This window comes from Macrobrachium nipponense, chromosome 40 (assembly GCF_015104395.2).
Source record: "Macrobrachium nipponense isolate FS-2020 chromosome 40, ASM1510439v2, whole genome shotgun sequence".
In the NCBI taxonomy this organism is placed as follows: domain Eukaryota; kingdom Metazoa; phylum Arthropoda; class Malacostraca; order Decapoda; family Palaemonidae; genus Macrobrachium; species Macrobrachium nipponense.
In genome coordinates this window covers 12,908,573-12,919,154 of record NC_061101.1, presented here as the reverse complement: position 1 = coordinate 12,919,154, position 10,582 = coordinate 12,908,573, and the positions used below count along the sequence as shown (strand labels likewise).

Genomic DNA, 10,582 nt, shown 5'->3' with positions numbered 1-10,582 from the left:
TTTGGAACTTCTGACTTTCTGACCAGGTAAGGACTCTTTTGTTGACTTTCTTAACTGCTGACCAACTGAGGACATTATGGTTAAATTCTGAACAGATGAAGACACTTGGTTGACATTTTGACGAGGCAAAGACACTGTTGATCTCTAAACATTTGAGAATACTGTCAACTTTCTGACCAGTTGGGGATACTCTGTTGACTTCATGACCAGGTAAGGACAGTTTGTTTACCTTCTGACCATGTGAGACACTTTATCTTCTGACAAGGTGGGGACACTATTTACCTTCTGACCAGGTGAGCTCTTTATTCTCTCACCACCAGGTGTAGACACTTTATTTTCTGACAAGGTGAGGAATGTTTCAGAATGTCACTGTATAGGTCAAAATGTTTCTTTTACCATCTCAAACAAAACAAACCCCCCCTCCCCACCTTTTCTATTTCAGTCTTCGAAGTTTTTCCCACTGAAAAAAAACAGCAAAACCAACCAAACCGATTCATTGGAAAAACAAATACTCAAACACATTTTTTGGGGGGAGGACTATTTTTGCACCTAGCCTATTTTTATTTAGATTTCGAAAAGGACTTTCCTTTCATTCTCCAAAAAAAAGATAAAAATAGAAACCTCTGCTATTTTTGGCACTGAAGTTTTTTTTTTTTTTTAACCATTCGAAAAGAATTTCTGTCCCTTTAAAAACTAAATTATTTTTGCTTATTTACAACTCAAGATTAATTTGGCCATTATTTCAAAATGGTGGCTTATTTTACATTTAAAAAACCATGGAATAGTTTAATTTTTCATTAAAAAATTGTCCAATTTCTTAAAAAAAATAATAATAATTTTACCCACAGAAGAAGGGAAAATGTCAGTCTTGAATACCATTTCCTCAATGCAAGACACACTAATCTTATCATTTCTAACTATGATAGTCATAGAAATAATAGTAATAGCAGCAGAAACCTTTGATACCTACTAACTCTTTTCTGCTCTCTTTCAGCTATGCACAGAGGCACACAAATGTCAGTCTTGAATATCATTTCCTTGAGAATAGACTAAGTAATCCTATCCCTTTTAACAATGATAGTCATAAAACTAAATAGTAATAGTAGCAGTAATGATAGTCTTAGAAAAATGTCAATCTTTAATTGCATTTCCTGAAGGCTAGATTCAGTAGACTTGACCTTTTTTTCAATTTAAAGCCAAAATTTGGCTTCTTGGAAAATTGCCATTCTTGAAACCCCCTTCCCCAAGGCTAGACACAGTAATCTTACTATTTCTAACTATGATAGTCATAGAAATAATAGCAATAGCAGCAGAAATGATAGTCCTACCACCTCTGATACCTGCTAACTCTTGTCTGCTCTCTTCCAGCTATGCACTGAGGCACAGACCTGGGCCAACAGACTAGCTCACTACAGCCTACTGGAATACAGCTCTGAGTACGGCCGTGGCGAGAATATATTTACCTCATTAACCAAAAATGAATTATCTGGTAAGAAGGAGTCTGGTTAACCTGGTCAATATGGTTAATCTGGTTATGTCTTGTCTGATTAACACCTGAGTGTTTATTGATATTGTAACTATGCTGGTTATATCTACACTTCAATTAAAATGGTCCCTATCTGTCTTTCTCTTTCATGGGAGAGACGTGATATAATGAAACTATTGTAAATTTACTGTAGAAACATTACTCTTGACCTGTGTAACGCTCTCTCTCTCTCTCTCTCTCTCTCTCTCTCTCTCTCTCTCTCTCTCTCTCTCTCTCTCTCTCTCTCTCTTTCTGACCATTTCAGGCTCTCTTTATCTAGAGATGCTCTCTCTCTCTCTCTCTCTCTCTCTCTCTCTCTCTCTCTCTCTCTGACCCTTTTCAGTATTAAAGGAACATCCCACTTTTGGCATTATTTTACTTGTAGATATCTTCTCTACTCTCTCTTTCCATTTCCTACTATCACTCTACCTGAATATGCTTATTCTACAGTAAGTACTGCCTAATTAACTTCCCTTCCGCCATTTCAGGTAGTGCCGTGGCCAAAGCTTGGTATGAAACTGGTAGAACCTTCAAATACAACGTGAATGGCTCAGCTGATCTTGCTCATGCTGGTAAGACTCTTAATAAAGTTTACTTATGACTGCTTTAAAGCTTACTTGAAGTCTGAGACTTTATGATAATAAATGGGATACTTTTACTTAAATAATGCACTGGAATGTACTCTACAAACTTTGAGAGGAGTGGGTGGTCACTTTTAAGGGAGTATAATTTATGTGCGTTTTTTGCAATTGGATTATCAGTGTTTTGAAGATGATGAGTAAGTGTCACGAAGTTGCGTTTGTTCAAAATATACAAATAGTTAAGATTCCGCTGGAATTATTATTACTCCTGTTCCGTCTATCTTAGGTTCTGTTGGTAAATCTATTGTTTCTGTTCTATCGTGTATTCTATAAACATTACTGTTGCTTCTGTTCTATTTCAGATTCTATTGACGTTGCTAATGCTTCTGTTCTGTCTTTGATTTTGTTGCCAAAACTATTATTTCAATTCTATCATAGACATTGCTGATGCTTCGGTTCAGTCTTAGATCTATAGCTACCGTTCTATCGTAATATCTGTAAACATTACTGTTGCCTCTGTTTTGTCTATTTTAGATTCTGCTGACATTGCTAATTCTTGTATTCTAAGATTCTGTTGACATTTCTGTTGCTTTTGTTCTATCTATTTTAGATTCTCTTGACATAGACTCAGTCGACATAGCTATTGCTACCATTCTGCCTAATAAGGATCACCATCAATGCCATCATCACGTCCCAAAAGCTGGAATCACTAAAAGCCCTTCTTTATCTCACAGGTCCTTTTTCTCAAGTGGTCTGGGAATCAACGAGAGCCGTCGGAATCGGCTTCGCCCGCGGCACCGACGGCCGCACCGTCGTGGTGGCGAGGTACTGGCCCCCTGGGAACATAGGAGGGCAGTTCAGACTGAACGTGAAGCCGAGCATTAACGAGAAGGAGCCACCCGACAAGAACAGGGGCGTCCTGATGTCCCGCACCCGCCAGGAGGCTCACTTCTATGTCAGCATCGCCCTGGAACCTCCGGGCAAAGTGAAGAAGTGCGATAAGGAGAAACTCATGAGCGGGCTGAGGTTCCCCACCAGGAAGAAGGTATCAGAGGAGGAGAGCTTGGCCAGTGAAACGCTCCTGACGAACGCCGCGACAATTGACAGCCTTGCGCCAACCACGCCCGTCAGGAACGGGGCTGCAAGGACCTCGAAGCTGTTTCCCATCTGCTGTGTGACCCCTGCGAAGACTGAGGAGAGATGGGCCCAGCCCAGTGCCCGTAGCTACCGCCATTTGCAACAACAACAACAAGCTTCTCGTCTCGAACCTGAAGAGCTTGACGTGGGAAACATAATGAGCGGGAGAGGAGGCGTAGGTGGCATCCCCATACTGAAAGAGGACCAAATCGAAACTATTAGTTACTCCCCTCACCACAGTGAGGACTTCTCACCGAAGAAGAAGTCGATACTGAGAAACTCGCCCAGGAGCTCCCCTAGATTAGCGCCAGCTCCTAGGTTGGGCGAGTTCTCCAAGCTGTCTTCGGGGGGGCCGAAGAAGCTGACACTCTCTCCCCGCCACCACGGTGCTTCCCCAAAGAAGCCTGGCGCTACTTCGCCCAGGCTCGGGGCAACCTCACGACTAAAAGCTCTGTCAGGGTCGGGTGAACACGGCGGCGTGGTCATAGCGACGCTGTAGCACCCACCATCCCAACTATGCAGGACTAGTGGCTTGTTATTGTTGTTGTTCCTAATTCCTAATTAAAGAAAAAGAATTGTCGGGTAGCGTTCAGTAAAGAATGTGAAGGTGATGGCTGAAGGTTTAATGATTTGAGTGTTTGCTTGGTTGTCTATGAAAATACTGTGTCTTCTCACTAAACATTGAGGTGAAGGTCTCAAGTGGATTTGGAAATTGCTAGGTGGTTGTTGATAGTTGAACGTGAGTTATAAATCTTATGAATACAGATAAAGTTGCCGCCAGACTGAAATGAACCATAAGCATGCGGCTTCTCAGAACACGTGGTTGACTGCGCTACAAGGAAACCCGAATTTGCCCAATCTGTGGCAAATTCCCAAATGACATTCTACAGATTCCCGAAAAAGCTTCAGGAATGGTCGCTTTGAAGAAAGCCTCTGACATTATTTTGATATGATTAGAATAAAGTGCATTATATATACCTCCTTTTTTACTTTTACTATAAATATTAATGCATATTTTCATGCATTGCTAGAATGTAAAGCCTTCTTCTGAAGTTTTAAGGTCTGCAATAAGGAAATCAAATACGGAAGGAAGTTGCTCAGGTGGATTGCTCACTAACTGTAAGGTCTTTCTTATTCGATGAGGAGGCACCTTACGTTTCTATACAGGAAGAGCTGGCCAATAGGTAGATAAGAAGCGTTTGCAGGGACGGCGAACTGTGAAACCCACACTGGTAGGAGTGGTGCTTCACTAGGTGAAAAGCTCCTTGTCTGACAAGGAGGAACGTGCTACAAGGACAAAAAGGAAAGTGGAAGCCTTGGTACCTGGTGATCACAACAGATGCAAAACTCCATTTCACTCAACAAAATTGTAAATTTTCTGTTTCTGTAAGGAAATAATCTTTGGCAATAATAGCTATACTAAAAGGCTGGAAGAGCCCTAATCTATTAACTCTATAAATTTTAATCCTGACTTATTAATCCTTTGCCAAGAGTTGTTTCAAATTAGGTGCCCCTAAATTGTACTTTCTCTCTGAGTTGTCTGAAAACCACAATGTATTTCTTTGTAAGGCTACCTTAGATCAATCAAACTCATGGACAAGCAATATCAAATTAAGGCAAGACATCTGGAAAACAAGAAGAAGAGGTTACATATTAGTGCCAAGTTAGACTTAGTCTGCAAAAAAAAATTTTGTGAAGCTTTTACATCTGTTGAATTTTTAACGCTTCGCACTTTGTACGAGTACCGACAAATTTTTGAACGTTATATTTTTTTCCACCCACGTTTCGTTCCGCAGATTATCTCCAATATTTACCGAATGCCACGTCGTTGTTATAGGTTGGAATGACATAGAGGGGAGTGTTATCCATTGAACAGGAGTTGTTTGTTGAATGTTACCAGCTGGTCGAACTTAGACCAAAGCTTTTGCCAGACAAAGATTGGAGAACAAATATATCTAAGAGATCCACACACAGTTTTGGATCGCCACGCTCCCATCTCAATGTGTCTCCACACTGAAGATGGAGCATGACACTCCAAAACTGCATTTGAATTTCTAAGATATAACTGTAAACTGTTCTCCAATTTATGGCTTTTTTCAAGTTGCAAAGATGTGGATTGTCAGAAGCATCATTACTGAAGTCAGATTCAGCTCAGCAATGAAAATGACCTTTTGATTAGCAAACCTATCAGCTTTTCAGAAACTTATACAGTAACCTTACACAGCTTTCCCAAAACCACTGTCAGCGTAAGACGTAGTTTAGTGGCCACGACCCTCTCCCCCCACACGTTTCCCTTTGAGCTTACCCTAAAGGTACCTTAAAACTGATTTGATGATGGTGAGGTCTTGTAGACTTGAATTAAGTCCATAAGACTTAGATTAAGTCTTACGGACTTAACCCTTTAGCTGTAGCATTTCCCGAGGACTCGAGTCAGGTTCGCGTGGCGACGTTAACAAACAGCTCTGTTCACAGGAAGTTCACTCTTAACAAATGCTTCCATTACTACCATTAATCACTCAATGCACATGACAGAATGCTTATGCAGTTGCTTCAAGGTTAGAAATGATGACATATTGAGACCATACACTTACTGTGCGAAGGGGGTACTTGGGAGATTTCTTACCGCAGGTGTCTAGAGCTGTCTCCGTACCTATGTTTCATGCTAATAATGGTGCTAATTTTCATTTATTTGCCTCCTGTTCACACTGTCCTGTCTCTCTAAACCTTACCCTAAGCTAGATTTGATTATTTGTTACCTGCCTTCATCTTAACCTCGTTGGCCTTCCTTGAGTCTTATCAAACTTTCATCTAACAATAATTTTTCTCCACTATTTCAATGTAATCAGTATCACTCCATAATAAGCAGTTTCCCATAAGAGACTGCCATTTCAGAACAATACGAGACAGTGGTTGCTACCATAGACTCCGCTAAAATCTGCAACGAAGCATTTCTAATTTGAGGATCTGAGCGAAATCAAATCAATCCCTTCCCAACTTCAAAGTGTTATGAATCGTGAAATATAAAGCTAAAAGTAACTGAGGGCTCAAATCAAAGTGTAAATATAAACAATTAGTAAGCACAGACTAACTACTCTTTCTTAATGCATTCCTTTAGGAGCTGTTAGCACTTGGCACTCCCATGCCTACCCATTTCACATACCCATTTCGTCTTCCATGCCCCTGTGAATTCCCTTCTAAACAATTTAAGTGTTCGTTCAAAGCAGACTGAACATCTCTGGCTAGAAACCTCCCAACCAAAACCCTCCTCGTGAATTATGTAATAATAAAATAATAAAACCGTATGTAATCGTATAAAAATTATGGTCTTATAAAAAACTAAATAAGAATAATTCTCTTTCATATCCGCTTTGTAGATTCGCTCTAAATAAAAATAAAAAAAACTTTCCGGATTACGTCACTGCACACACACACACACACACACATGAAGAAAGGAAGAAGACACACGTCTCACACACACAAGAAGACGTCGTCTGCAAACGAATGATCGACTCCTTTTCACCACCACCAACCAGCATGTAGAGAGAGAACATTTTTTCTATTTGGGGCCTTCTAGGCTGTTTTATGCAAAATAAAAAAAACAAGTTTTTTCTAGACTAATAGTTTCTCTCCCATATATCGGAGAGTGGGGGAAGGAGGACGAAGGAGTCTTACGAATAATAATATAATAATATCGATCATGATAATGTTACAGTTGATGATGATGTTAAGGTTCGTTGTCACTTTTTAAAAACAGAGGGATGGAGAATAGTGGTTCATATGATCTTTTGGGGGAAGGTGTCACGTCATGCCATAGCCATCAGGACACTGGCTGCTGCTCGCTGTTCATACATTTCCGCTCATTGAACAAATCATTCTTTTTGACGTGAAGGCAAACGAGTTAAAATTACCATGTGTTAATGGTAACAGGCCTTGAAAACCAATTTCCTTTGTTGCACTAGTAAAATTCACTTGAACAAAATATAATTGACTTTATGTTATGTCAAAAAAAATTAATTTACTTCCTGTTCTGTAAAAAAAAATCACATGTAATTCATTTTCTTTTTTGTAAAAAAAAATGAAATTTACTTCCTTTTATGAAAAAAAGTAATGTAATTTGCTGTTCTGTAAATAAAAAAGCACATGTAATTTAATTTCGGTTGCGTAAAAAATTTTTATGCAATTTACTTTATATTATGTAAAAAATTACATGTAATTTACTTTACATCATGTAAAATATGACATGCAATTAACTTTGTGTTCTGTAAGAAAATTACATGTAATTTTCTGTACATATGTAAAAAAGAAATATAAATTACTTCATGTTCCGTCAAAAAGTCATGTAATTTACTTTATGTTCTGTAAAAATATTCACATGTCATTTAAATGACATGTGAAATGTTACTAATTCTGAAAGATAGAATAAAGAGGATCTTGTCATATATATATATAATAATATATATATATATATATATAATATATATATATATATATATATATATATATATAGATATTATATATATATATATATATATATATATATATATATATATATATATATATAATACACACATATTATATATATATATATATATATAATATATAATATATATATATATATATATATATATATCCTGAATTTTTGTAATTTTTTTAAACGTAGGAGAAATTTTGCCTCATGTTACATGTACCAGATAATATTTAAATTCTATTTTTTATGTAAAATGTCGCTCATTTTTACGGATAAAATCAAGAGTATTTGGTTTTATATACAAAGACTATTAAAATCGTATGATTTTGTGTGGGATAGGGAGAAAGATATACGACCTTCACTGCAGAAAATCAAAATTTCGAAAAACTCAAAACTTGAATTTCAAAAAGCAATTTCTATCAATTGTCACTTTCGAAACATTATTACCAACAGCAGCAGCAGCAGCATCTCAGTCTCCCGATAGCTGGGGGACCTCTATGACACCCGAAATATCAAATATGGACCCCTTCTTTATAAGAGGAGGGGTCGACTCAGCTCAATCTTAACTGAAACGAAAGTCGAATCAATGATAAAAGTTTTTAAATCACTCAGTCTCTCGTTTTCTTTCAGTTAGTGATTTTATTCGCGTTTTTTATATCTCAATGGATGCCTATTCTAATATTTTTTTTTTAATATTGGGTTGTTTACTAAAGGCTTGGGTACATGGATAGGTGTATTTATGCGTATGTATACATGCATGTTGCTTGCATAATATGAGGTGCCCGTTTTGTGTGTATTAATATATATATATATTATATAATATATATATATATATATATATATATATAGATATATATATATATACCAGCAGGTATGAATATGTACGAGCAATGATTATAGGACATACATTTGCATTACCAACGATACATTTTACTGGTTTATCAATGATATTGAACAGCAAAAACACGTCAACAAACAATTACAAGATACAATGAAAGTAATTCAGGTTTTCACGACCTATCTTGAACCTGGGAGGTTAAAAGTGTGAATGTTCCCCACGACTAAGTATACCTCTGTTTATGTCCCAACGCATTCTAGGTATAGTATATCTTAAAAGTTTCACGGAAGCAGCAGAGTTGAGCGAACTGCTACTGCTTTGATAAGGCTGCTGTCTGATGTCACAAAATAAGAGAAAAACGTAATAATGACTCCATAACTTATTAATTTCTCCAGAAAATATTAGTAATCAACTATAGAGGGTATATGTATACTTTATAGACAGGTGTTCCTTTCGTATATGAGAGAATGTTCGATCTTCCTCCCAGTAATTCAGGCATTCTCTCTCATTATTTGTTTCACCCTTTCCTGTATATTCATCGTATTTATTCACTATTTGCTTCATCTCGTCATCAGCCTCGCCATAATCATCAAAACATCATCAATAGCTTAACGCGAAAGATGAAATTTTCGGTTCGAAACTTTACTAGTGGATGGATAGTGTTGAGCAGGCGCCTTCTAATTATTGCTTTTAATATTCGATCTGTGTCACTTACAGTTTCAGATATATACACAGACAGACAGACACACACACACGCACACACAGTCTGCTAGTAAAGGACCTAGTGTCGATAGGCCTAGCAACCACTCCACTGTTCCATTTTGCCTTCGAGGCATTTACCTTCATTTATATATATATATATATATATATATATATATATATATATATATATATATATGTATGTATATATGCATATGTGTACACACACACACACACACACACACACACATATATATATATATATATATATATATATAATATATATATATATATATAAACGACATTCGTCATGTCTTTCCATACATACGACAAAAAATGCCACCACTATCTGCCCCAAGATTTTAAGGTAGCTCATCCAAAACTTTCAGTATACATACATGTCAGAATCGCAGATTAATATCTTATTATGGCATTAACTACAAAGAAACGTTTATAGGTACAGTTATATTGTATAAAAAATCCACTGAAGACATTACGAAGTCGTAACTATAAAAATTAACACACAAGACATATTGAAAAAACCAAAAAGATTATTTTTGTTTTGACTCTCCACACAACGCTTCGGGCTTTAAGTAACATTTACCTGGTCACGGATTAGCAACGCAAGAATTTCACTTGCAAATGAGAAAGATGCAACTTGTCCCTCAGAATTTGGGGCAATTTCGAAAAAGCAGCGTAAGAATTTATTCTTTATGAGCTCCTGAATGTATGAATACATTACACACAGGGAGACAGGAGGAGATTTTTTTAGTAACCTGTTATCTGGAGTGTACGTAATTGTATGTTCATGCTTGTATAATTTGTACACAAACAGATGCTTGTGTCCACATACACATGCACACATACATTATGCATATATAATATATTTATGGGTTTAGTGTTTTGCAAATTAAAGTTTTGTTTTTTTCGTAACTGTTTGTTTGTGTAATGAGCTGTTAGTGTGATTTCAGTAAAAAATTATATGTATGACTATAAATTTTTACTAAAATCACACTAACAGCTCATTACACAAGCAAACAATTGCACACACACACACACACAAACTAAAACTTCAATTTGCAAAACACTAAACCCATAACTTCTTGTTTAGTAAATAACATATAATTTCCTATTCGAACAATGCCAGGTATTTCAATAATTCCAAGAAAAGAGTCCAAACTAAAGTGAAGTTATACTGGGATAATATATTCTTAATTTCTCTAAACCAAGATCAGCGTCTGCTCAACACTGCATTATAATAAAACTGACAAAATACAGTTATCAGCCCCGGGAGATAATATGAATGAATTTATACGTAAGAGAATTTGTTTATA

General features: G+C 36.7%; 1 protein-coding gene across 1 annotated transcript in view; it reads left to right on the top strand.

Moving 5' to 3' along the window:
* Nucleotides 1-7,662, top strand: part of LOC135211923 (uncharacterized) — a 216,791-nt gene extending 209,129 nt beyond the window's left edge. Inside the window, exons 4-6 of the mRNA XM_064245159.1 lie at nucleotides 1,369-1,489; nucleotides 2,014-2,097; nucleotides 2,841-7,662. Of these exons, the coding sequence (XP_064101229.1) occupies nucleotides 1,369-1,489; nucleotides 2,014-2,097; nucleotides 2,841-3,742 (1,107 nt within the window). The 3' untranslated portion in view covers nucleotides 3,743-7,662. The remainder of the gene's footprint in view (nucleotides 1-1,368; nucleotides 1,490-2,013; nucleotides 2,098-2,840) is intronic.
* The last annotated feature ends 2,920 nt before the right edge of the window (nucleotides 7,663-10,582 follow it).